The 26,594-nt window shown below is 36.0% G+C and overlaps 2 protein-coding genes and 1 long non-coding RNA gene across 17 annotated transcripts; 1 reads left to right on the plus strand and 2 right to left on the minus strand.

The window, feature by feature from the left end:
• Positions 1–10: 10 nt before the first annotated feature.
• Positions 11–4,810, minus strand: cdc42l2 (cell division cycle 42 like 2). Of its 11 annotated transcripts, none has more exons than XM_073938466.1 (6): positions 4,755–4,810; positions 3,784–3,908; positions 3,553–3,625; positions 1,246–1,346; positions 1,005–1,174; positions 11–907 (listed from the first exon to the last, which is right to left on the minus strand). In XM_073938466.1, exons 2-6 carry the CDS (start codon positions 3,877–3,879, stop codon positions 898–900), a joined length of 450 nt encoding a protein of 149 aa, XP_073794567.1. In that variant the 5' UTR covers positions 3,880–3,908; positions 4,755–4,810; the 3' UTR covers positions 11–897. The 11 variants fall into 11 exon arrangements, with proteins under 11 accessions (XP_073794567.1, XP_073794563.1, XP_073794566.1 ...); XM_073938462.1 differs by having other exon boundaries at positions 977–1,174; XM_073938465.1 differs by having other exon boundaries at positions 3,784–3,923.
• Positions 4,811–5,096: 286 nt separating this feature from the next.
• On the minus strand, positions 5,097–25,811 carry dnmt3bb.3 (DNA (cytosine-5-)-methyltransferase beta, duplicate b.3). Of its 5 annotated transcripts, none has more exons than XM_073938094.1 (24): positions 25,483–25,811; positions 24,733–24,831; positions 24,038–24,108; positions 22,464–23,932; positions 22,130–22,259; positions 21,072–21,173; positions 20,862–20,974; positions 20,723–20,776; positions 17,723–17,866; positions 17,527–17,634; positions 17,231–17,372; positions 15,627–15,923; positions 15,510–15,554; positions 15,349–15,428; positions 11,285–11,397; positions 10,343–10,526; positions 10,170–10,254; positions 8,463–8,608; positions 8,285–8,375; positions 7,896–8,044; positions 6,030–6,115; positions 5,859–5,928; positions 5,645–5,766; positions 5,097–5,562 (listed from the first exon to the last, which is right to left on the minus strand). In XM_073938094.1, exons 3-24 carry the CDS (start codon positions 24,039–24,041, stop codon positions 5,406–5,408), a joined length of 3,891 nt encoding a protein of 1,296 aa, XP_073794195.1. In that variant the 5' UTR covers positions 24,042–24,108; positions 24,733–24,831; positions 25,483–25,811; the 3' UTR covers positions 5,097–5,405.
• On the plus strand, positions 9,104–13,636 carry LOC141380474 (uncharacterized). The gene is made up of 2 exons (XR_012398437.1): positions 9,104–12,716; positions 13,197–13,636. It is a non-coding gene; the product is annotated as an uncharacterized lncRNA (long non-coding RNA).
• Positions 25,812–26,594: the final 783 nt, after the last annotated feature.

The raw sequence follows: 26,594 nt of genomic DNA on the forward strand, positions 1-26,594 counted from the left end.
ATCCTTATGGTGTCTGTATCAAATGTTTTATTTCCAAAGTAGTTTTATACACTTACTAAATGCAAGTTTCAGTTAACTCAATCAACATTTCGAAGGTTCATTGTCAGTTGGCTGAACGGATATATTCATGACAAAATGAAACCTGTGAAAGTCAGACTTGTGCTTACTAAAATCTTGCTAACAAAGCTAGTGGCTTGAAGGACAAAGTAAAAAGATTTAAATGACACTTAATGAGTATTATAAAGCTGCACTGTGATTCTTAAATTTCATCAAAAGACTCTTGTTCTTAATATGACAGACAATAGTTACTGTCGTGTAAAGTGTTTACATTTTAGTAGATGCCTTCTATAAATCATTCTTTAAAAAATGTTTCACATTATTAGTCTCTAACTCTCCTTTATAATTAAAATACATTTATTTTTTCAGATATTGCAAGTCCAGACAGTGACTCAAATCAAAATACCAATTAACATTTCGACAGCTTTGTTTTCTTCAAAATATAAATACCAGAAATAATGTAAATAAATATAGACACTAAACACTTACAAATATAATTGTAATTCTTTACTTTCCATTTAAATAAAAAGTGGTGCAACTTACCCCTAATTCCCTCTAATATCTGAATCCTTCTGAAACCTGAAGGCTGTGGTTTCACAACAGAGAGTAGAAGCTACACACAAATCATCATATGACCAGGAAACAACGGTAGAATAAACAATAAAGTCAAAGCACCTGTTAGATGAAAGCCTGTAGAAAAATAAAAAGATCATGTTGGTTCACACTCAGAAACATTTCTGAAATTTAATCTTTGTCCAGCTCATGTGATGACACATTTGCATGTGTTCTGGGACCCTGAAGGCTGTAGTGCTGCTAATATCGCCTCATCAAATACATTCTTCAGTCCTTTCTGGAACAAAGAAAAAAATAATAAATGCAACTCAATTTAAATTCAACATATCATCAAACTAAAACTCACCAGTGTTAAAGCAGAGCATTCGACATACTTCACTGCCTTTAACTCTCTGGCTAATTTTTCCGCCGCCTCTGGTTTGATTGGTTTTTGTTTGTTTTTTGCAAGCCTTGCAACGGTCACAGGATCATCTCGTAGGTCGATCTGAGTTCCAACCAGCAGAAAAGGGGTTTTGGGTGCGTAAAAGGTTATCTCAGGCACCCACTGCATTTCAGAGAAATCTGTTATTAGCGGTTTGTTATTGCAGGTTATTGAAAGATTATTGTCAGACTCACCTTTTCTTTCACATTCTCAAACGAGGAAAGAGAAACTACAGAGAAGCAAACTAAGAAGACGTCTGTTTGGGGATAGTTAAGGGGCCGTAATTGATCTTGACCTACAACATATTCGAACATTTAGGTGAGGATCAGTTCTTATGCACAATATATAGCTAAAAAAACAAGCAAAAAAACAATGAAATGCAGCTTTAAATGTATCCTGTTCTGAGCAACAACAATTTAACTATTTCAATTCAGTTTTATTTGTATAGCATTTTACTATTATTGCATTACAAATTCTGTAAACTTAAGATTATTAGTTACCACACCTTTATTAGTTACAAATAACTTCAACTAATTACCTAGTAACACTTGATTAAAAATTCTGATGCAGGACAAGAAGTGATTATTCTACATAGGAATCACTATCAGAACATCAAAATGTTTTTGTTGTTTATAATTGTTTAAATTGATCAAAATAAGAAATACCAAACAGCTGTTATACTTCCAAAAATGTTTTTTCATAAAGGGGGAAGAGTTCAAGAGACTGGCTAAAAAAACAAGAAAAGTCAGCATGTACATATTTTTGAAAACCATTGGAATGACAACTGAGCATGTTCATTTGAGTTCCTTTGGTGGTTTATTGTTGTTTTATTTGAATGATGATTTTACAGGTCAAACAAAATAAAATGTACTTTTTTCTAAACACCTGAATTGTGTTTTTATTTCTCCTAGCCCTCCTGTGAAATTATTCATAATTTTCTAAATAATTCCAGTGGGTGGCTTAACAGAGAGCCTTTTTAACAACAACAGTTTTAATAACTAATCTCTCAACAACTCATTTCTTTAATTTAGTGACAATGCAAAATATGCATTTTTAGCTTTTGCAAGACACCAGTATTCAGTTTGAAATGCAATTTCAAGGCAAATTTCACTGGAGGGGTTAATAACAACATGACTTTAACTGTACATAAATGTGTCTGTGTGTTAGGGACATGCATACGATATTGTGCAGCCATAATTACTGATCTGCATTAGGTTATTCTGAAGAATGATGCAAATGTATGAAGAGCTCATTTTTAAAACTAGATTACTCAAATTTTCAGATCTTATGTTTTTATGCAGGGAATTTAAGAGTAGGCGACAATAACAAGGGAAAACAAAACATGATAATTATTGATAATGATAATTAACAGGCTTTTAGTGGTTTGAAATTAGTTTAAATATCTACCTACAAAAACAACAATAACAATATGACCTTGTTTATAAGACAGAAACTTTTTTATTTTGTTTAAAAAAACTTGCCACCTGCCACCTAGTGGACTAACATGAAACCTTCAGAAAAAAAACATGGACCAAACAAATCGTTAATAACAAATAAAACCTTAAAATGCAATGAACAAAACCTTGCAATGCCCTATATACATCATAAAATTGGGAGGGTTTTCAGTAAAATAAGACCATATCATCAATCAACTCCAATGTGACCAGGGCACTTTTCTGAAATCCTCTCCCATTCACTTTTTTTTTTTTTTACTCTCTGCCCCATCTGAATTTCAGTTTATATACAGTTATCAATCATAGTTCAACATTTACTAATGCATTATTAAAATTCAAGCTTGTTAACACTAGTTATTGCACTGCGATTTCTTTTAACAAACGGTAACAACGATGAATCAATACCATCATAAATGTATTGTTAAATGTCTGTTACTGATAGTAAATACATTAATGTAACTTTGCTGTAAAGTGTTGGCAAAAATACATTTAAATCTCTATTAAGGGAGCACACAGCCACTGAATACCAATTACATAAGATCTTCAATCGCTTTAAATATAATACTGTACATTTATTAAAATCCCCTTTTCTTTAAATACAGCAGGGGTTCTCAAAACTGTGCTAGAGGGCCAATGTCTAACACACCTGTAAGGATGTTTCTAGAAAGCTTAGTAAGAGTTTGACTAGTTGATTAGTCAGCTGTCTGATTGGAGTCAGAACTACACTTTACAGGACACCGCCAGTCTTCAAGTTTGAGAACCCCTGGTGTATAGAATCACAGGTCAAATAAATGTGTTTCCTTTTTTTTTATTTTTTAGATAAAAATGTCTTATGTTAAGTGACAGCAGGTCATTTTTTATCCATATTTTGATATTTTTATTGTCACAATAATTAAAAAATTTAAGTACACAGGTGCATGTTTATGCATTGTTTGTCTTTATATTCCCATGTTTTAAATTGAATTTGTACACCTAAATTGGATGTCCTATGTCTAATCTAAATATTTATATATTGACACTACTTCATGAATAGTGTTATTATCATACCTGCAGCATTAAATAATCTAATGGTGTACGGCTCACCACCCATCATTACAGTCACAGATTGGGTGTTGAACACCTGAAAAAGAACAAGACAACTAAATTGACACTGAAATGAGTTTTGTTTATAGTGCTGCAAATGCTGGAATTTAAAGGCTGCATTTTTCTTTCCCAAATCGGAAAGGAGGAACAATGTATAGAACTGCATGCATGAATTAAAGAAAAGAAAGTTCTTACTGTTGGTTCTGATGGGAACTTGTTTGTAAATGACACCAAAAGGCAGGTTTTACCCACAGCTTCATCTCCAACTACCACACATTTAATTGTGGACATCGCTGTTGCCACAAGTTGTTTGTCAGCATCTGGCATGAAAGAATCTGCAATTATTAATAAATGTCATTACATTTTCACTGAGGATTATACACTGCTTGGGTCCTACATAATATTGCAGCTTCAAGATCAGATACAAATAAATGGGTAAAAAAATAAAACACATACACAAACACACTTGATTGTATGATCAACACAATATTTGTCTTCCACAAATAGTAATTTAAGTGGCATGTGGGTGGTTTTCAAAAATATGTTGACTTTCAGAAACGTAATGTCATTAAATAGTTTTAAGTTGATATGCTAATATCTGAATAAAAATACAACGGCTTGAGCTATGAACATTTCTAATGAATGTTTGAAAAACGTTAAGGACATTGACACCAAACAGCATTGTGTCTTCAGCTTGTTTTTGTTTGATCATGTAGTGTTTTAACTTCTTTAAAAATATCATTCATGAGAATGTCACTCTTGCTTTATTTGTGTTAATAAAATGATACAATCAAAACAAAAAGTTTTCTTTACAATTACTACTACCTCCACTGTTTAGAAACACTTACCGACAGTTTTTATGTTAGAAAATTAGTTTTTACTACTTTAACACTTAAAAATATTTTTGAAAATGACCCACGTTACAAAACAAACAGAAGTAATGCCTTCATAGTGACTTTATCACCACAGCATGTACAACACAAGCATTCAGATTGTTGACAGTGAGTGAATTGACATATAGTCGATACCTAGTTTCTTAACAGCCTGACGAAACATGTTTAAACCTAAAATAAACTTGTCTAATGTTAACTACGTAAACGTTTCACATATACAAATACTTTTAACTTCGATTCTAATCATCGCAAAAATAAGAATAAACTATTTACAAGGGAAAAGTTTGTAATGGCTGTGGTTGTCTCTCCAGACCACGCTTCTGCCAATCACATTTCAAAATAAAAGTCTCGATTTTCTTGAGCCACATTCAAGAAAATCATAACAAATGTTTTCTTTAATATAAAAACGAAAAAATATGAACGCTGGCATTATCTCAATCGCATCATTTAACAGCAATGTATTCAAAAATTATGAGCAAAATGGGCCAGATATTTTAAACTGAAATACTGAAGACCTGCAGTGAATTTTGTTTTTTATTATATGAATATTTTGGAAAACATTGTAGTCTACGCCAAGTTATACATTTATATCTAGTTAAGTTTAGACAATGAACATTTGTTTTAGTTTTTATTAAGTTATTTTACAAATAGACATTTCAATTATAAATAAGTGCAACGACAGCAAAAATAGAGAACACTGAGAAAACAGCTCAATTTTATGAACACGCTAAACCAAAACAGTTCATTTCAGTCACAGCTCAACATGGGAAAGCTACACAATCTATTACATTGGCACTTCAGAGATAACTTTACACAGATAACATTCATTTAAGTTACAAAAACAATTAAAAAAAGTAAACTACTGTGGCCCTGAGTCTTTTTACAAAGAAGAAGAATAAAACAAAATGCTTCATAAATTTCTCTTCATTTTGCAGGGAATTCGTCACAAGCAAAGTAATCCTTCAGTGGTGCTAAAAGATGTCTTATGACAGGAACGCTCCAGGACTTCCCCAGTACTCTCTGCCTCTGCATGCGGCCCAGATTTTTCACATCCGTGTAATGCTTCGGAAATCCAAATATTCTGACAAAGCAAATAACAGGTTATTGTGATTGAGTGAAAACTAAAAGAGTTGTATTATTATTATCGATAACATTATGATTACTTTTCTATTTCAGTGATCCACAGGCTGTCATCTTTGCCGTTCATAACGATTGGGTAATGCCTGTCATCAATGCCTGGTCTCAGTATGTTTGGCCGTGTGGTAATGGTGCGTATTTTTTCATACTGCAAAATAGGACATGGTTTCAGAACTTAATATTAAACGTACTTATCTTAACAAATGACTGCATATCTTTAGTAGGAAGCTCATGACAAACCTTGGCAGTGCGGCCTCCATCCAGACAGTCCTGAAGACTGACTTTATCTTTCTGTGATGCTATGATTGGTCTAGTCAAAAAAAAAAAGAAATAAAACTAAGTCCCAATATCATATTCATTTACAGTATCTTATAAGTGAGGGTGACAGTCACATGAATACAACTGACGCACCTGTTCATGCCAGGTATGTTCCCCCAAAAGTATCTTGCTCTGTGAGCTGGACTCACTTTCACAGCGTCAATAAGCACAGGGTTACACTAAAAACAAAAACCACACACACATACTATACCAGGCGACTAATAAACACGGCTATAAAAATGTGAGGTTAGGATTCGAGAAAGAAAATCTAATACACTCAAGACATCATTGGAATCTACAAAAATCTATTAACACCATGTTCCTTTTTATTTTAAAAAATCCTGTTCATAAAGATCAATTTAACTGACTAAAAATGCTGTATTTTGCAGGCGATGTCCATTTGTAAAGAAATACTAGACGACAGAACACATAAGGTTCTGTGGTCTGCCATTGTTCTCAATTACTTGTGCATAGCTATAGAGTAATCAAATCTGTTTAATGTGCATTTTCATGACTTCACTGTTTTCATAAATTCACATTCATACAGTTTAGACGTTAAGTTTAAGTTTTTAACATTTTGAGCAATGAAAACTGTTTTGGGAAGTAGGTTTTCAAGTTCCAAATACAGTGTTTGTGTAAATGGATAATCAAAATGCTTACTGAATAACCAAAAGTTTTTTGCAAGCCTGGAACACAAAACCCATGAAGTACCAGATTTTTAAATACTGTATAAGTTGTTGTAGTAATAGGTCAAATATTACCATATTGTAACAAAATATTGGGCCAACAACAACAGTATTTGAAAATTTGGAAATTCCTGGGTTGGGGAGAAAAAAAAAAAAAAAAATCACCTTTGATGTTGTGTTTAACGATGCAAAATACTAACCAAAAGTTTGGTGGATAGGAAATGTACAAAATACCTTCATCTTTAACTGTCCATTTATTTTTCGCATAAAAGAAAATTAAAACAATTTTGTTAGTAAAATTCAATTAACTTAAAATAAAATTTCTAAATTTTAGAAGTTTTACTAGCTGTTTCCATCCACCTTTTTGCATATGTGCATAAAAAAAAAACGGTTGAAGGAAATGCCAAGATGCGCATAGATTTTGAAAATGCGTTTAAAAAATTTATGCGCATAACCGAGTAGGATAAACTTTATTCGATAAGAAAAGATGCGCATAAACTACAATGGAAACACTTTTACCGCACAAACTCCAGCATGCGCATTAAAAAGGTCATGTGATTTTGTTGTAAGTGATCATGTCATGATAAAAATGTGTGTGAATGGACAAACCACCAGGCTGAGCATTGTAAACCATCTGAAATGTGGCTTTGGTCATTATAAAATGCCCCTCCGTTTAAGCATTAGTCTTATATTATTAATGACCTCAAGAATCGAGAGCGTCTGTGCTCTGTGTCTGACACCTTCAAATGCCACAGCACGTTCACTGCATCTCAGGATTGCCTTCTGAAGCTCAAGTCATTTATTAGATGAAGAAAAGATTGATGCAGCTACTCCTACCACAGCAAATTCCATTTTTACTGTTGATATTTGGCCCCAGTTAATCAGGAAGTGACGCTTTTGTTCGATTTGACTCGTTGGATGGAAACGCTGCTTTATTCGAATGTATTTTATGCGATAATCCAGTTTTGCAAAAAGTTCATTCGCATTTTTGGATGGAAACATAGCTACTGTCAGTCGGGTAAGCAGAATCACACATACTTAATTTCTAAATTAACATTCCAATAATTTTTGGCGTAAAAGAAAATTGGGTAATCTTGACCCATACAATATAATTTTGGCTGCTGCCAGAAACATACCTGTGAAACGCAACTGGTTTTGTGTCCAGGGTCACATACTAAAGCTCAAAAAATTACGAAACAAACACCCACTAAATTTGCATGAATTGCTGAGAGTCTTTATCAAACCTTTATGTAGCATAAAGTAAAATACTCACTTCCAGAAAGCGGCTTATGTCCGCTCTAACCCTGTTTTCCATTAACACTACATTCTCAAAGAGCCAGAAGAAGGGCCGTGGGTCATCCTCTTTCGGCTTCAAAACGTTCAGAAGCCGGTAGTACTCAAAAAACAGCCGTCCAGAGCCCTCTGCAGAGAGCAAAGCAGACCAATCAATTACATGTAATTATCGGTTTTAAAATGAGGCACATTTAGCAGAAGTCTCTTCAATAAAAAACATGATGTGAACCATGTGCTTGTGTATCCAGACTTTTGATTATCAGCAAAAAGGTTGCCACACCTTTATTAAAAGTGTGCATTCTAGTTCTATAAAGCTGCATGATGCCAGGCAAATCATATTGTGTGTAAAGTGCAACAGATTTGTCTTACCAAACAAGCCTTTACGGCCAGGATTGACTGTGCACAAGTCATTACAAGGACTTCCACCAATTAGAAGATCAAACGGGCCCCATTTATCAATCTGAACAATAAGAAAAAAACTCAATAAGCCAACTGCAGAGGAATCATCTTCAGATACATAATTAAAATACTCATTTTGCAAACATACGTGTTTCCTTGTAATTTTTTTCACATCATCAACATAGGTGATTTTTCCCTCGTGGTTGACCATGGAAATGGTAACAGACTCTTCATCCACTTCAGAGGCCACGTATTTTTCCACTTTGAAGCCAAGATCTCTCAGAACCAGGTATCCTGAAACGACATTGACAAGAACATACTGTGAGCATGTATTAAACTGCAAGTTGTAAGAATTGAAATATTGCAAATATTCTGATATCTTTGACAATTCAAAACATGAGCTGAAAACAGAGACTGGTGACTTCACAACCCACCAGGGAGGAATGCGGGAAAAACCAGTTCCTGCTGCATTTGCATCTGACTATGCTGAGACTCAGCTTGATCCCCCCAACTCACGCATATGGTCATTTCAATGTTTTAGATTAACCAAACTGACTTTAACTATCATGTTTGATATCATTTGAAATGTCTCAGTGCGATTGGTACAATGGTCTCATCCTCTCAGAAATAGACATAATCAGAACAATAAATATATAACTTCAGGAATCTTTTAAATCACTATGAGGGGTGTGACTTTTACACTAAGTGTGAATGCCTTCTTTGTTATTCACACCCCCTTCCTTGAGGGAATTCTTGGATTATTTAAGGTAAGGGTTGAGAAAAACTCAGGGCGATTCTGCCTAACCAGATCAGCCCATAACATGGGGTCTGCCCCATGTTATGTATATTTCAAAGTCAGGAATGCATCTTTTTCATCTTGGATTTATCTTTGATAATTTGATGTTTTGTATTGATCATTTATGAATTGACTGATTGAATTGGCATAATACATTTACCTGACTAATAAATTGTAATGTTTGACCATATTTTGCTCACTCTGTAATTATTAATTCAAGTAGATTACGCTGTATCCTTGTTTCCGCACGTCTTGCGTCAGGTCAGTAGACGGACTAAAATCCAATTGAGATGGAGCATTGGCACACTAATTGTGTTTTAGCGATCCGGCTGACTCTTGATATTGATTCATGTGTACTTAGGTGGAAAGGGCGATAACTTCCGTCTAGGTCAACAAGGTGTTGCACGACTAACCTAGATTGGGTACCCGACCTTTGTTTGAAGGTAATATTATTCTAAATTAAGTTCATATGGGAAACCATGGGCTTGGTGAAAACCAAAGTTACTATAGAGTCCAGTAGTCGGGTACATTTATATTAATGCCCTAACCTCTAATTAGAAATGATGATTGTCTTAACTCAAAGGTGTACATCTAAGCGGGACTAACTAAAGTATTTTAGAACGAGCGCGCTGGTAGCGGCCATCTAAAGTATTAGTCAATTTACCTCTGTTTAATATTCAAGACTGACCGGAGTGTGACCGTGAGGGACGCCTTCAGCCGAGGCGATTTCTCTGAGCGACATGAGCACCCGAATGAACGGATGTAATAGTTACTAGTGAAGACAAACGGTTCAAACATTTATCTAAATTACATATTGATATAATCTTCTTAATGTTTTATAATTGGAGTCAGATAAAACGAGGATAAATATATTAATATTCTAAACCACCTCATACTAAAATTGGAGTCAGATATGAGTTAAGTTTAATATAAATCAACATTGTGCACTGGAAAGACCGAACATGCAGTGAACCTTCATCCACCATTGGATACCGTCATTGGGCCAACTGGGTGGACCCTACAAAGTGAACTATGAACAAGGACTATGAACGGAGTTACCTGTGGCTATGCCATCAAATAATGAGAGGACTCTGACTGGCCGTCGCTGGTCAGCTGGGATTGATGGGTAAACACGATGGGGTTCCTGAAGAGGAGCAATGTCAATCAATAGACAGATCAGAAAGACCATCCAGCAATTTGGTCAAAACAAATAAAATGGAATGAACACTAACAAACTGCATGGCGCTGTTATTGGCGAATAACTCCTGCACTCTGATGCTCCAGTCATGCCTCGGCTTCAAGGCTCCAGAGCTGGTCTCAGGTGCACACAGGTAACAGGTCCAAGGGTCCACATTTTTCAGCTGTTTAAACGTCCCCTTTCCCACTAAGATATCCAGACAGTCCACACAGTAGCAGCTAGAGAATGCAATCAAATTAAAGTAAAATCTTATAAAAATGATTTTCTTTGTTACTTTCGTTCAAATTCCTCATTTGGGCAATTACGTCATCAAGATTAAAGATGAATGTTCATAAACCTGCATCTTAAAATATGTGATGCCACCTTTTGATCTCATTCAACAACTGCTTTTGACATGCATTCACTTTTTACCTGATCTGACTCATGTCACAAATTTATTAGTTACCAAGAAGTCACAGAACATCTGAATTGTAAATGATCGTTTTTGTTGTAAAATGTTGAAAATCCTTAAAAAGAAATATTACCTTTCAACTATGAAACCATTTTTTGATAATCTTAGTAACTGGGTGTCATTTGAAAAGTTTCCACATTTGGTGAACTATTAATGATAATGTATACAATATAATATGATGAATACAAAACATATTAATTTGTATCAGAAAAATATATTTAAAAAAAATAGAGTGCATCGATTTTTGCTATAAGGCCTAATCAACATTTTACAGGAATGCAACTTTTCAAATCTGGTAAATATTTTTTTTTTTTTTAACTAGATTTTATAGTTTGGACCTTTAAGTTAGGACCTACAGCTATGACAATATAAAAATGTATAATCTAATAATTACTTTCTTTAAAAAGCCACCATTAGATCTATTTCCCCAAAGCTTCTATGATTTACAATCATTTACAAATCCTAAAAGTGGGGGGATGGTTTAGTTGTCCTGGGTTTCTTCGTGACCACCACAAACACACTTACCGACAGCAGCTGTCATGACCACACAGAATGACCTCCATGCCAGAACAGCAGACGGTGCAGTACGACTGATAGCCATCTTCATCATATCTGTACAGCGTCTCCGTGAAATTAAACTATGTGTGACACCAAAAAAACATGCAATAAAAAAACCATTCAGCCAGAACTTTTTGCATTAACTAACTAGAGTTTAGTGGTAGCTAGAACTGCAGCAAAAAAAGTAGAATTTGCAAAAAATGCTTCATTGCAGATGGACACCATAGACAGATGTAGTTAAAATCCAATTGGCTATTTAACTACTTGAAAATATACTCTACACTGTAAAAAAATGATATCCAGCAACAGTAAATATGGCTGATTTAAATAAACAGATTTCACTTAAAAAGTTTAGTTTTGGACATTGCTTAATTTTAAACTACAAATGTTACATAAAATATTGATTTCACCGTTTACTTTTTTTAATTAAGAAAAACAACTAGCAATTTTTAGTAAAGTTAGCAATAATTTGAGGTTTAGTCAATTGAACCCAATATTTTAGGATCATTAGATTACCACGTGACGCTGTACCACAGCGCGCAATTTGAGAAGTCCATTTTGGAAAATCAGCTCGGGAGAAGGCTGTTCATCTTTTGGTAAGTAATTGCAAATGTTAGATGATATTCCTTATGCCTGCTTATAAATAATGCATGTCTAAATGTTTAGAAGGCAGTTTACAGTATAACACATGGACGCTTTTAATAAATGACCATGCTTGACTCAACACAACGTGTTAACCCATATCCACACAGGAGTGTTTAAAGCCAGGTCTGTCAGCTGATCTATTATATATCTCCTCCTGTTTGTATCTGTTAAGGTGCTTTTTACTGAGCTTTAAACGATTATCATTGTGGCCAAACACTGTTGAGCATGTGAACATGGTGGGAAATGCTGGTATACTCTCATTGTAAAAATTTCAGTACCGCCTAACTTTTGAAAACTTAAAAGTTTTATTGTATTGTTTTGTTTGTTTGTTTGTTTTTGTGTTGTTTTTTTTATTAAATTAATAATGAAAGTATATTTATAAGTAAATATAAGATTTGTTAATTTTCTTTTCTTTTTTTTAAGATCAAAGAAGAATTCAAAGGATTGAGGGCTGCTGATGTGGAGTCTACCTTCATTGAAAATTTGGACAATTACACAGAACAGCTCGTCCATTTATTTCACAAGAAGGGAGAAAGTGCAGGATGCAAAATCTGTGATGTGATGAAATTGCTGGAGCAGTTATTGTTTTAGCATTTAAATTTTAGATGTTCATTGCCTCTACCATGTAATGCATTGTAAAATATTACAATTTATTTATATATATTTTTTCTATTTGCCCTCACAGTGTGGACATTCTCTGGGAGTTGGTGATATGCTGTCTGACAACCTCGAGAAGCTGATTACACATTACCTGGTTAGTGAATGTAGCTCATTTAGTTCACTTTCAAATGACTTTTGTAGAAGGTTTTAATTGCAAACCTGAAAATACAATTAAGCATGTAAAATGACAATTTAGAAAGAGAAACTTTTTTTTATATTTGGGTGATTTTAGTCATCTTAAATTGAGTTCAACAAAAAATGAAAAATTCCTGTTTTTTTAAATCACCCCAGCCAATCGAAGATGTGGGTAACTTTTTTTTCTTCTTCAGTAGAACAGCAAAGAAAATTTGGAAATGAAGCACCTGTGGTCTTTGATAAAATGCTAGTTAGCAGATGCAAGTTAGTCAAAGACCACAGTTTAAATTCATTTTCTTTACTGTTGTACTGAAGAAAAGTTCTGACTTTCAGGTTCTGATTGTCTTTTTAAGTTTCTTACTTTTTCCCCCTTTTTTACTTGGCTATTTTTTTATGAACTGATGCATAATATACATTTTGTTTTATTGTTTTGTTTCAGGACATCTGTGGGGAAACAGACCAGCTGGACATTGGAGAGCACATACCAAAAACTGTGACCATACGCACACATACACTACGGACAATTTAGCCTACCCAATTTACCTATACCGCATGTCTTTGGACTTGTGGGGGAAACCGGAGCACCTGGAGGAAACCCACATCAACGCGGGGAGAACATGCAAACTCCACACAGAAATGCCAACTGACCCAGCCGGGGCTCTAACCAGCAACCTTCTTGCTGTGAGGCAATTGTGCTGAGTGTTCGACAAGCACAGCTTTGAACGCTACTTTTAAGAATACTCTTGAACCAGTTTTTGAACTATTGTTTCTATTAAAGCAGTACATTTGTAAAAAAAATTGCATTTTTTTGAACACCTAAAAATGTTTTCAGGAAATGTTTTAAGATGCATTTGTCTAATAAAGAAGTTCTTTACTTTAATCCTGTTATCTGTGTTTTTTTCCACCCTTTGTAATGTATAGCTAATTGTAAGTTAACTGATAAGTGACTTAGTATTTTAAAGTTGAAGAACTAAACATTTTCAGTTAAATTAGCTTAAGATTTTATAATTGGGTAAACAGAACTTTAATAGTAGAAATAGCTTAAATTTGTAAACAGAAACTGCTTAAAATATAAAGTTACACCAACCAATAAATGTGAGCAAAACCATTTGCTAGAATACTTAAAATATTAAGCATCACCAACTAAAGATTTTTAGGTAATATTGATTTAAATTTAATGTGAAAATTGCTTAAAAAGAGGGATGCAAAAATGATGCACTATATTCTTAGTAAATCTAGCATATTATTTTTTTTCAGTGTATACAATTATGCTGACAAGACATTTCAATTTATTCCCCCATTTATTCAATTAAAATTAACCATTAAACCTCACAGAAAGTTTGGTGAGAGTACCCAAGATACCTTATACACTTACCGGCCACTTTAATAGGTACACCTTACTAATACTAGGTTGGACCCCATTTTCCCTTCAGACTTGCCTTGATACTTCGTGGCATAGATTCAACAAGGTACTAAAAATATTACTCAGAGACTTTGGTCCATGTTGACATGTTGCTGCAGATTTGTCCGCTACACATCCATGATGTAAATCTCCCGTTTCACCACATCCCAAAGGTGCTCTATTGGATTGAAAGTCTGGGGACTGTGGAGACCATTTGAGTACAGTGAACTCTAGTCATGTTCAAGAAACCAGACTGAGATGATTCACGCTTTATGATATGGTGAGTTATCCTGCAGGAAGTAGACATCACAAGATGGGTACACTGGTCATAAAAGGATGGACATGGTCAACAACAAAGTCAGGTTGTGTGCCAAGAAAATATCCCCTACATCATTACACCACCACCACCACCAGCGCGAAATGTTAATACAAGGCAGGATGGATCCATGCTTTCAAGTTGTTGATGGCAAATTCTGACCCTACCATCCGATGCTGCAGTAAAAATAGAGACTCATAAGAACAGGCAACGTTTTTTCGATCTTCTATCATCCAATTTTGGTGAGCCTGTGCAAATTGTATACTTGGTTTTCTGTTATTAGCTGACAGGAGTCGCACCCGGTTTGGTCTTCTGCTGCTGTAGTGTGTTCAGAGATGCTTTTCTGCATACCTCAGTAGTAACAAGTGGTGATCAGCTCAAACCAGTCTGGCCATTCTCCTGTGACCTCTGACATCAACAAGCCATTTGCGCCCACAGAACTGCCGCTCACTGGATATTTTCTCTTTTTCTGACCATTCTCTGCAAACCCTAGAGATGGTTGTGCGTGAAAATCCCAGTAGATCAGCAGTTTCTGACATACTCAGACCAGCCCGTCTGGCACCAACAACCATGCCACGTTCAAAGTCACTAACAATCTCCTATCTTCCCCATTCTGATGCTCAGTTTGACTGCAGCAGATCGTCTTGATCATGTCTGCATGCCTAAATGCATGGGGTTGCTGCTATGTGATTGGCTGATTAGAAATTTGCATTAACGAGCAGTTGGGCAGGTGTACCTAATAAAGTTGCCGGTGAGTGTACATGTTTTACCAAACGGGCTAACTAAAACATCCAATGTCTTGTTCACATCACAATTCAAGGCTCACTGTCTGGATCATTTTATTTTGCGGAACTATGTTTATGGCAGTTTTACCTTGCATTTCACACACAGGCTTCCTTCGAACAGTGGGTGGATAATGTCAACAAATGTACTCCCACATGACAAGCAGAACTCTGAAAGAGGGGGAAAAAAATAAGTACTTGTTAATACTCAGCATCATCAGTTAACGCAATGCTTATGAAAGAGTGTTTCACCTTCAATGTCCATCTTGTTTTCCAGAAAAGCATGCACCATTTCATCTGTGAAAAGTAATAAACACTAGGTTAACACATTGCAAAATTAACTACAACAAATATTAATGATGTACATACATCTTTCTTGACTGTTCTGTCTGGAGTCAACCTTCATACTTTCCATGTCATTTAGATACCTCTTCCAGTGTGTATATTTCTTTTCTCTAGACTGCAAGGGTCTCAGACTCCTTTTTGGAAGCATGAATTTTCTGTAAACATGAGTTTTACCAATGTCTATTGAGCCTCTGTGCAGATCCAGAGATTCAGGGAGCTTATTGAGAGATACCGTTAAGTTAAACAACTTTTCTCGATGGTCTTTGAAGTTTGAAGATGGTCCATCATTCCCATTCACTGATCGTGGTGTAAAAACCAGTTCTAAAAAAAGGAACAAAAATAAATATACTGTTAAGTTCATATCAAATTAACAAAAAATATAAAACTGAGACATAAGGTGTGCTCCCACTTGGCAGGTATGGTTCTTGGGTACACTGTTAAAGACAGGACACACAAAGCTGGCATCAAAGAACTTGAGGTGAACTAACTGTGGCTGCCTCCCAGAACAATTTTTATGCCCTTCACTTTGACTAGGATGTAAGCCATTGATTACATTACACAAGTATTCACTAGTGTGTCCACTATTAAATGGGTTTAAAACTGAATTCCTTAAACAATTTAGTGCTTGAAAAAACAATGCTGTTGTGATGTCACAATCACATTGCATTCTAGGACATGAGTGTACATACAAAGCAGATTTGCTCTGTTGTCCAAAATCGAGGAGCAGATGGTTTGTCCATGCAAGCTTCCCTTATTCACTTCACAAAGTGGAACGCATTTTAGAATGGTGGCAGGGATTCCCCTGAGGGAAGGTGCCAAGTTTGCGAGTGCACATCCAAAAGTGGTGAAATGCAGCCTGAAAATTTTTTTATAAAAATGTGACAAAATGACAGCCAGCTTCTTTGTGCTCCCTCATGATAAGCATTTTTTGCTTGGAGCACAAAAACAAAAACTGAATTGATGAAACAGATTTGTAGCTGAACAGCCAATCAGGAGTACTCTTTTACAGAATGCCAACGTTGATTCAACATGCTGAATCAGGCGAACTGCCTCTGACGTGAGCCTGACGACCGGCAACACGTGGAACACACCAAGCAAACCAGCTTGACAGATGCTTGTTGATGTTTGTTGTGTCCTGCCAAATAGTGTGGTTGATTTGAATGAGTCAGAGCTAGTCTTTTGGAGCTGTATATAAATAATTAAGTGATTCTTTCCAGTGGTCAAATGCTACAGCTGAACAGTGAATTGGGCTATCTAGTGTGCTGGCTAGTGGTTTATAGCACCTATCGGCATGTGAAGGAGTAATATCCTCAGTAATTTGATTTCAAGTTGAGCTAAGTGAGACATTTAAAAGGTCCCTATTCACGTCCAAATAAACTCTAGAGTGATGAACTGATGAACCAAATAAACTGAGACATGAACAAAAAAAAGTCACAGAATGTGATCATAAAAAAAAACAGAATGCTCAAGCATGACCATATGAATGCTAAGAAAAGGATAAACATAAATTTTATTCTTCATTCCAACCCAAACAAAACAAGAGTGACGTACTGCAAGTGTGAACACACCCTTAAAGTTAAATACTGTAGTTCATGCACTGAAGGTTGTACAGCAAAAAGATTGCATACCATTGCATTCTGATTGAGGTCGAAGACCATCTTCTCCTGATGGTTTAAAGCCTCCAAAGGCCCAGTTCAACATAACTCTAAGCAACTCATCCATAGAGTCCGTGTCAGGAGAAAAAAACATTCTACTACGTCTGGAAGCCACCTAGAGTATATCATGTAGAAAACCTCACGTCAACAACATTTATTTTCGTATTTCCATGGTAAATCCTAAGAAATTAGAGTAAAAATCTGCCCCCTGGCAAATAGATCTTAAAGAGCCAAACAGATGACGCTAGCAAAATAAGAACTTTCATTACCTGCAGAGAATTGAAGATCGCATCTTTATATGTTGCTACCGTGGCAAAGGAATTAGAAGAGAAGCACTTAGCAAACGAAAAGAAGGGCGTGAGATCGTCTGCCTGAATCTACAATGGAAACATATGAAGTATGATCACTCTTAATAAGTGAAATAAGGTGAAATAAAATCTTGCACAAGACTAATAAAATCTCTACCTCAGACTGCATACTGTTTCCGAAGAAAAACACTTTACGCATGGAGCCACAAGGTTTCCTGCTGTCCCAGCTCTGAACCAATCCAGGCCAAAGACCAAAGCCTTCAAGCGGTCCCCAAACCATCTCACCGACTATGTAACTGCCCTGAAGAAATAAAATGCACTTAAGAAATGGAATAAAGTCAGGGGTGCACATAACAGGTGCACTTGGGTGATTTAGATTAAAAAAGCACCACATAAGACACTAAAGAAGTGCTTTTGGTACAAACACTGCTAGCACTATGAAGCCTTGTTTCTCAAGTTACTGCCATATATGGAATTTCCCATGAATCATTGATAAGATTAACACAAATGTGTTAAAATTAATGTGTGGGGTAAGAGGTGCAAATATTGCTCTTGTTTTTGTTAAACTACATATCAGAGCTTGAAATTGCGTTTGTTTTGGAAAAAATTTTTATCTACGCAACCTCAAAATATATTTGGGAGCATTTGTGTGAGTGCAAAAATTGTTGCCGTGCGACCCGTATTCACTGCAAAATGTTCACAGCATGTGCGGCTTTAGGAAACATTTGTGCAGAATGCATCTTTGTACCTAAAAACTTAAAACGCAGTGCTGCGAAATGGTTTATGTTGGTGGTTTATGGTTTAATGGTTTTAGTTGTCATGCCATCCTGCTACAGTAAACAAAAAGCCTTTAATACCCGCCCCGCATTTGCGCTCTTCAGATTGGTCCACTGCGCCAGAACTGAACACGAATGGATTGGTTAATAACAGCTGTCATTCATTGAATGATATTAAATGTCAGCTGAACATCTTCAGGTGACAGTGAGCAACAACTGCGAAAATGTAAATGGCTGAAGATGAGTGATAAGAATAACAAAGTAGATAATAATAATAATAACAGTTCTAGATAATAATTCTAATAATGAATTAGAAACCACCTAAAGTTACAAAAAAATGTCACATCTAATTAATGATCATGTGGCAAATGCTAATCCACAATTTTCACTTCTCGAAGACTACCAGTGGCTGCAAGTCCGCAAACAAAGTGGCTAAAGCCATTCACTGTAAAGTTGATGGGACGGAGTTTGCCACTAAATCTTTTTTAGTGCAAGTGGATTTATTTATTCCTTCATTTAATTGTCAAGATGTGCAGGGACGGTGGGTGCATGCAGATTTTGTTTGTTTGTTAGTTTTGATTAGTGTTGATTTTAAAGAGCCCATATTATACATGAAATAGGGTCATATCCTGGTTGTAAGGGTCTCCAACAACAGTCTAATATGCATGCAAGGTCAAAAAACACTTTCATGGTCTTATAATCTGCATTTATTTTTAGCTAATTATCCCAGCGACTCCTGTATGAATCGTCCAGTGATTCATTTGTTCCCAAACCCCTCCTTAGCGCGGAGCTAATCTGCGCTGATTGGACCGATGACAGTCTGTCGCGATTGGTCGACTGCCTTCAGTCAGAGAGGGAAATGGCCAATAGCTAATCAGCAATTTAAAAAGTAATCACAGTTCATACACGCTGGATAGTGTAGACGTGGATTTTAGCTGCCACACTATGGCGAGTGGATAGTGCCACGGATAACCGAACGAAGGAGACAGTCGTGCACTCGCCATACCACACACACACAAAAACACACACACACCTCCGGATACCAACGCTCCCGCTTCCGCCCGCACCCGCCAGGTTTTAGCCTGAGAACCCGCTCCGTTTTCTGCCCGCCGCGCCCGGTCCCGCTAGAGCGGAGAACACAACCAAAAATCACCCAGTATACAGTCCAGACAGCACAAAGCTCGTTCGTTCGTTCGCTCTCTCTCTCTCTCTCATACGCGCGCGTGCGCACTAACACACACACACACAAGCACCACGCAGACTCTCTCTTTCTAATTCGCATAGCAATATCCGTGATATTGCTAGACAGCCCGCTCCCGTCCCAAATTAAACCCGTTACCGACCGCTCCCGCGATTTATTCGGAAATTTATTCCCGCGGCTGTCCCCGCGCCAGATTTCTGCGGCGCGGGAATAAATTTCCGAATAAATCGCGGGAGCAGAACTCTAGCACGGAGCTCCATAAACAAACAGCACGCGTCGCGTTTTTAACGTGACTTTGCACGCGATAAGATAATATATCCAGTTAACCTGATACAGTACACGCGGTTACAAGTAACAAATCACAACTAAATACATTTGCAAGCTAGAGTCAACGAGGCAACAACTTTAACCGCACGTACTTACACTTGAGAAATGGAAGAAACCCATCCTGACGTCCATCAGTTACTCTTTACTGATCCTTCCTTTAACAAACTCAGATGAAGTATTCTTTGTAGCATGTAGCTTCCAGAAGTTTCCAACTGCTTGGTTATAATGCTGAGGTTTCATCTTTGGGTAGAGACTCAATATAATGTCCATCTGCAGTGTTACTTCAATCGACCGGCATGTTTGTGTGCGTGTGTTTGTGGGAGTGCGTGTGTTTGTGGGTGTGCGTGTGTGTCTGGGTTTCTGCGTCAGAGGGCGGGGCCTCAGGTTTGAAATCTCCCGGGTTTGCGCGTGCACGTGAATAACTTGGTTTCGTTCGTACGTCATGGCGAAACACCTAATGAGTCGGTATCAAGGCGACTCGTTTGAAGCACTTTGAGTCGACTCTTTTATAGATGAATCAACCGTTTTAAACACTGTATTCTTACAGATTTAAGCCTTAGCTGGATACTTCACTTCACTTAGAGCTGTGTTACACACTACATGGAGGGGAATTTTCAAAAACCCATAATATGGGCTCTTTAAATGCTATAAATATGTTAGTATAAAACATGTAGTAACGGTGCTCAGAATTTTTGGTGGGTGTGCCTAAATGTTAGATGATGCGTCTAAGATTTGAAGTTAGGAGCACCAGTGCTACCAAGCAAAAAGTTTAATTTCAAGCCCTTTATATACTAAACATATACACACAAGTGATACAAAATACATTTAACTTTAGAAAGGCTGAAGAAGTTACCTTGTATGGATTTTTTGTTTGCTCATTATTATGGCAGCTATTTCTTTTTCCTTTCTGGTAAAATAACAAAAACATTGCGTTCAATTACAGTATCCAGATTCGCATCACCCTACTGTGCAAACAGTAAGTACACATTTACCTCTCTCCATATGACATCACCATCATCATCACTACTGCTGTAATCATCATGGCTGCTGCTGCACTTATCATCATCATCATCATCATCATTACTTGACACATTCGGACAATTTCCTGATGGCAAAAATAAATATTTTGATTTGAGTCATGTGCCAAATTCTCAGAAAGGACAAAGTAACCGTTATAACATCTATTATATTTAAAGAGGAACCTTTTGTGTCATTTTGGCTTTCTGTGTCCAAATCCGACACCGGCAAAGTATCCTCTACTTCCATTGGCTCAACGTCTTCCTCTTCCCCCAAGTCAATGACATCTGAGAATAAAGCAGATTTTTTAAGGGGGTGACGCAAAAAGAGATCAGGGTCTGGTCGCAATATATCCTTTCACAACAGGAAATGTAAATATACTCCAAGAATGAAACTCATCTTCTCTTTGGTAATGGGGTATATGCACAGCTAGTGTTTTCAGCCAACGATAAACTTCCAGTGAAAGCTTAATGTGAGTATTTTCAATTTCATAAGGTTCCTTTTACAGCATCAATGTTGTAATGTAAATACCCCAACTCCCAATTAAATAGACTTAAGCATTTATTTAGTTGTTTAAGTGTAAAACCATCAGGATCGGCAGACGAGTGCAGAAACTCCATTGAAAATACTGGGATGAAATAAATAATCATCATTATTATATTTTAAAGAGATGGCGGGGGGAAATGGATTTGAATGCAGTGCTTCTTGTCTGGTCTGAGACCCATATTGTATATCTATCAGGTGGTGAAGATCGCTTAATTTTAAAGAAATCAGCCCTTAAGCATGGCAATTTTATAATTTTACCAGAAGCGCTGAGGCTGGCTGGCTGAAATTAAAAGTCTGTGTGTATATACCCCATTATTATGCATACCCGCTCTGTTCTTTTTTTTTCATATTTTATGTTACAATGTGAAAATACTATTGTAAGACTTTACATGCAGTTGGTTGGAAATGTTTAGCAAATATAATAAAATAATATATTTGTTGTTTATTTGTTTTGTTGTGTTGTTATATCAAGTGCTGGGGAGGGATTATTGAAGTACATTTTTTGTGACCAAATAAGGTATTATAAAAAAAGAGAAAATGGTGTTCAGGAACTTTCTCCATCTCAGAGATACTTCCAAGTCAAGCCCCAGGGCTCAGTTCCTCAACAGCCTATTAATTACTCTGTTGTCAAATTGTACGGTTATTATAAATCTTTTTTTCTTTAAAAGTATGAACACTGGTGTCTTTTACCCCTTACCTAGCATCTCTGGGCTGAGATGTGATGGAGCACTTTTATAAGAACTGCTGTCTGTGACATCATCCTCAGACACATGCTTCTTGCAGTCCTTCAGTTTTTTTCTCTTGATGTTGTCAGTGTGTTGAAACAGCTGAAATACAGACAATCGTGCACATAAACAAAAAACTCTAAATCTGAATTCATTTATTTTTCTGTGTGTCCCTGACTGTTCAATGACATCAACATATTAAACACCATCATTAGTTCCTTGATTCAAACTTTATTAAACATTATTTAGTCAAACTGATATTTGATAACTAGGTTTCTCAAGCTGTTCATGAACTCAGTAACTCACCCGTTCAAAATTCTGCTCTTTTTTCAGAGTTGTGGGAAGGGCCAACAAGCTTAGGATGACTTTCCCAAAACTAGATGCCTTCCCCATAATCCTCAGCTCTGTTTTCCAGTACTGCTTCATTGACTGGTCAGCTGGCTGTGCATCACTTTCATCAATAAACTGGTACTCCAAAAACTCGTCTTTGAGCAAGCTGACATTCTCTGAGCAAACACCAAAACCGATGCCTAAATCTTGGACCATTTTGCCCGTCACTTCAAGCTTTTTTCCTGGACTCAACACCAACGACAAGTTTCTCAGGGTGGAATCAGGGAGAGGCAGACGTTTGACAATATTAACAGTAACAGTGGTGTAGAAGGAGATGATGGATCTGTGAAATGTCTCCAAGTAGTCAGACAACTCTTCAGAGTGCTGCTGGAGAAAATCAGCAGCCTGTTCGCCGACTGCAACCTCTCCTCTAGGTAAATGTCCCACTGTCTCCTGTACAAGTGAGGTCTTTCCTCTCCTGTGAAAATACTCTGCTGCTTTTGGTCTGAGGAAACTCTGTGTGTAAAGCCTCAATAATTTAGAAGCATCTTGGAGCAGTTGTAAGACGCTGGCACCTTGGTCGATAATCTCCTGAAAATCACAAAGCGGCTGCAAAGCGTGGGTAAGAAAGAGAACGTTGAGCTTTATTTTGGGATCCTCTAGAAGAAGGCAGACTGCTTCTTCTTCTGTATCCAGAGATCCAAAGTACTTCTCAAGATGTGACCAAGCTAAAGAGATTTTCTTAATTATTCTCCAGAAGAGAGAGCACTGAGATGTCAGATTATCAATGTCTGATCCTTCAACATCTTCAAGCAAAGCTTGTAGATCTGCTGGGAAAGATGGGAAGTGTTTGTAGATCTCTATGATGAGATTCAGAATCAGGTCAGAAAACTCAATTTTCTCAACACCACTGTGACACACTTGTCCTGTCAGGTCTGTAAGTCCACATAAAGACACAATCTCAGCTTTCATTAACTGTAGACCAGCTACAAGATGTTCGTGATCTGGAAAATCTGAATATAATATGGCCATATTGGATATAGGTATTCCGATCTTCCTCAGCAAGTCCAAGATGTAGTTGCAGATGTCTTCAGTGGACTCTTTTGTTGGATAGACAACATCCAGCAGTCTGATTTTGTTTTTTCCAGTATCTTCGTCAAAAAAGCCCAACAAGAGCACACTGGCCTTCTTGTCATTCTCGATCTCCACTCCATGGTATAGATAAAGGCAGTATGGAGTCTGTCTGCAGATGGCAGTAATGTCCTCCCAGTATTTCTGGTCTAATGCTGGATTTTTTGAAACAGATCCACAATCTGAGGTAGATGAAGCATACCTTTTGATGAAACACATTGTGGCTGGATTGCAAGTGAATGCATTATTTGAATTTTGTTTGCCATTTTTAATTTGCTGTTTTGGACATCTGAGTCTTGATGAACGTCTTCTAGCTGAAATAATAATAAAAAACAAATAGCCAAAAAATAGTACAAGACCACCGATACAATTTTTGTTTTTTCAATATAAAAAAAAATTAATCAAAAGTAAACACCTACGCATTTCAAGCTCTGTGAACTGAAACTCTTTGAATGACAGGTTTTCTGGATGTTACCATTCAGCAGAGTTTCTAAAAAAAAGAGGTTAAAAATACATGGGTTAAAGTAATATATATATATATATATATATATATATATATATATATATATATATATATATATAGAACAGCATAATAAAACAAAAAAACGTCTTATTTGTAATTCTATAAAGATACGAGTCTGAACTCAGTAAAACAAAAAGTGCAAAAAGTTCATGTTAAGATTAAGTGCAAACAATACTTAAAGATTTTGAGAAAAATGAGATTGCACACAAATGTATTACTGTAAATACAACTGGTATACAAAAATCACAGAGGTAAAGTTGGATTTATATTCGCACATTCGTTAATTTAACTGTCTTTATACGTTTACCACACTAATTTGAATATTGGGTCTTAAATCACATTTAAATTACTTCAAAACAACATTAGCACCATTTAATTGACTGTGAACAATGTTGTACCTTGATAGTCATGGGCAGCTAATATAACTTCACTATTTAGATTTTTGCAAATAATACTTTTCTGAAATCATATTATTAAGGAGAAAGCCTGAAATAATATAATTAATAATATAATATAATTATAAAATAAACTCAATACAAAAATCAAGGTGTTTTAGACATCTGAAAAAGAAAAACACTAAAAAAACAATACCTGAGCAGGTGATGTACTCCACTAGACTGGTCTGTTACTGAATTACACTTGTAACTTGTAAACGTGTGTTTCTCTACATTCACAACCATTCTCCATAACCTGTAGATAAATGATTTATATTAATATGCAAGTTCTGATTTTAGTTTTTAAACATCTCAACTAAGACAATATGAAACCCTGGACCACAAAACCAGTATTATATTGCACAAGTGCATTGTTGGTAACAAATAAAAATACATTGTAAGAGTCAAAATGATTTACTGTTCTTTGAATATTAAAAAAAGCTGATGCTCCATAAAGATAAACTCGATTTCTGATTAATAACGTTAGTGATCTGCATTCATAACAACTTAATCAGGACAACTGTAAAGGCCATCTTCTCAGTGTTTTGTTCATTTTTACCCCCAGATTTAAAAAATAGTTGACTTTGTCAGCCAAATATTGACCAATCCTAAAAAGTCTAGTTACACCAGTGAAAAGCTTATTTATTCAGCTTTCATGTGAGGTTTAAATATCCAATTTACAAAAACGGACATTTATGACTGGGTTTTGTTGTCCAGGCAGGCTACATATTTGAAGGGCACTAACGATAACCGACCAAAAACGCCCATTCATATTCTGCGAATTTATACGTATAAAATCTCGTTTGAAATCACAACCATAGTATCATACCTTTAAAAGTCATCTTATAGAAACGTCGATAAACTAATGTCATTTAGTCAGCCGGCGGGTGAAGAGAGATTAACCTACCGTTATTTTAAATAAAACACTTGCGCGCGCGGTAACGTACTCAGCAAAAATAAATAAGAGTTGGTAGTGCATTTCTGTGTCTGCGCACACATGGCCTCAACCCCTTTACCGCGAAAACTTAAAACAGAGGAAACGGATGCTGCTGCAAATGAAGCGCAAACGGCCTCACACCAGCACAAGTTCCTCCTCACAGGACATACATGTAAACATGTTACACACGGTACTATTTTTATTTTCCTTCTAATCATTATAAAGAAGGACTAGAAAATTACTTACAGTGGGAAAGACATTGCCATGACTGTCCATCCAAAATACGATCTTCACTTTTCAAAATAAAAGTCCTTACACTACCAGTCAAAAGTTTGGTGCCAGTTTTTTTTTTTAAGAAAATTATTGTTCATCAAGGTGGCGTTTATTAAATGTTTTTTTTTTTTTTTTTTTTAAATATGTATTAAACTTTTTAATAACTGCTTTCTTATTGAATGGAGTTCCAAATGAAATTATTACTTTAGTCATTATTGCTTAAATTACTATTAGCAATTATTATAATTATTAATATTAATGTGATTTCTGAAAGATCATGTGACTAAAGACCTGAGTAATAAAGCTGAAAATTCATCTTTAATAACACTATAATACATGCATTCATTTTCTTTTCAGCTTAGTCTCTTTATTAATCAGTGGTTGCCACAGCGGAACCGACAATTATGGAAGTGTCAGAATCATCATAAATAAAAACGTTTATTGTTCAATTTATAGCTATATCCATTATGTTATTGCTGAAAAGTAGAAAAAAAACATACTTCTCCAATTCTGTGATCCATATGTGGTCATCTTTACCGTTCATGGTGACAGGTAAATGTGTCATTTGTGCCCTGCTTGAGTGAGTTTTGCCAGTTTGTTTTGTTTTGTTTTATGCAGGGGATGCCTTTTCAGCTGCAACCCATCACTGGGAAATTGGAATAAATTATTAAATTAAATGATAAACTACTTTTGAACAGTTATAATATAATGCAATAACATTTCACAACTGTGCAATTTGTACTGTATTTTTGATTAAATAAATGCAGCCTTGGTGAGCAGAAGCTTATTTTAAAACTTTTGACTAGTAG

The sequence above is a fragment of the Danio rerio genome, chromosome 23 (assembly GCF_049306965.1).
Source record: "Danio rerio strain Tuebingen ecotype United States chromosome 23, GRCz12tu, whole genome shotgun sequence".
NCBI lineage: Eukaryota > Metazoa > Chordata > Actinopteri > Cypriniformes > Danionidae > Danio > Danio rerio.

What these genes read in the sequence shown, in the direction of transcription:
- cdc42l2 (XM_021469813.3), bottom strand. Translation starts at nt 4,644, where the DNA reads ATGTTTCGTCAGGCTGTTAAGAAACTAG. An exon ending in AGTTCCCATCAGAACCAACA is followed by an intron (nt 3,626 to 3,783) that starts GTAAGAACTTTC and finishes GTTCTTTTTCAG; the next exon opens with GTGTTCAACACCCAATCTGT. An exon ending in AATGCTCTGCTTTAACACTG is followed by an intron (nt 908 to 976) that starts GTGAGTTTTAGT and finishes TCTTTGTTCCAG; the next exon opens with AAAGGACTGAAGAATGTATT.
- dnmt3bb.3 (XM_021469750.3), bottom strand. An exon ending in AAGAGCAGAATTTTGAACGG is followed by an intron (nt 22,260 to 22,463) that starts GTGAGTTACTGA and finishes TCTGTATTTCAG; the next exon opens with CTGTTTCAACACACTGACAA. An exon ending in GAAACAGTATGCAGTCTGAG is followed by an intron (nt 17,635 to 17,722) that starts GTAGAGATTTTA and finishes TTTCCATTGTAG; the next exon opens with ATTCAGGCAGACGATCTCAC.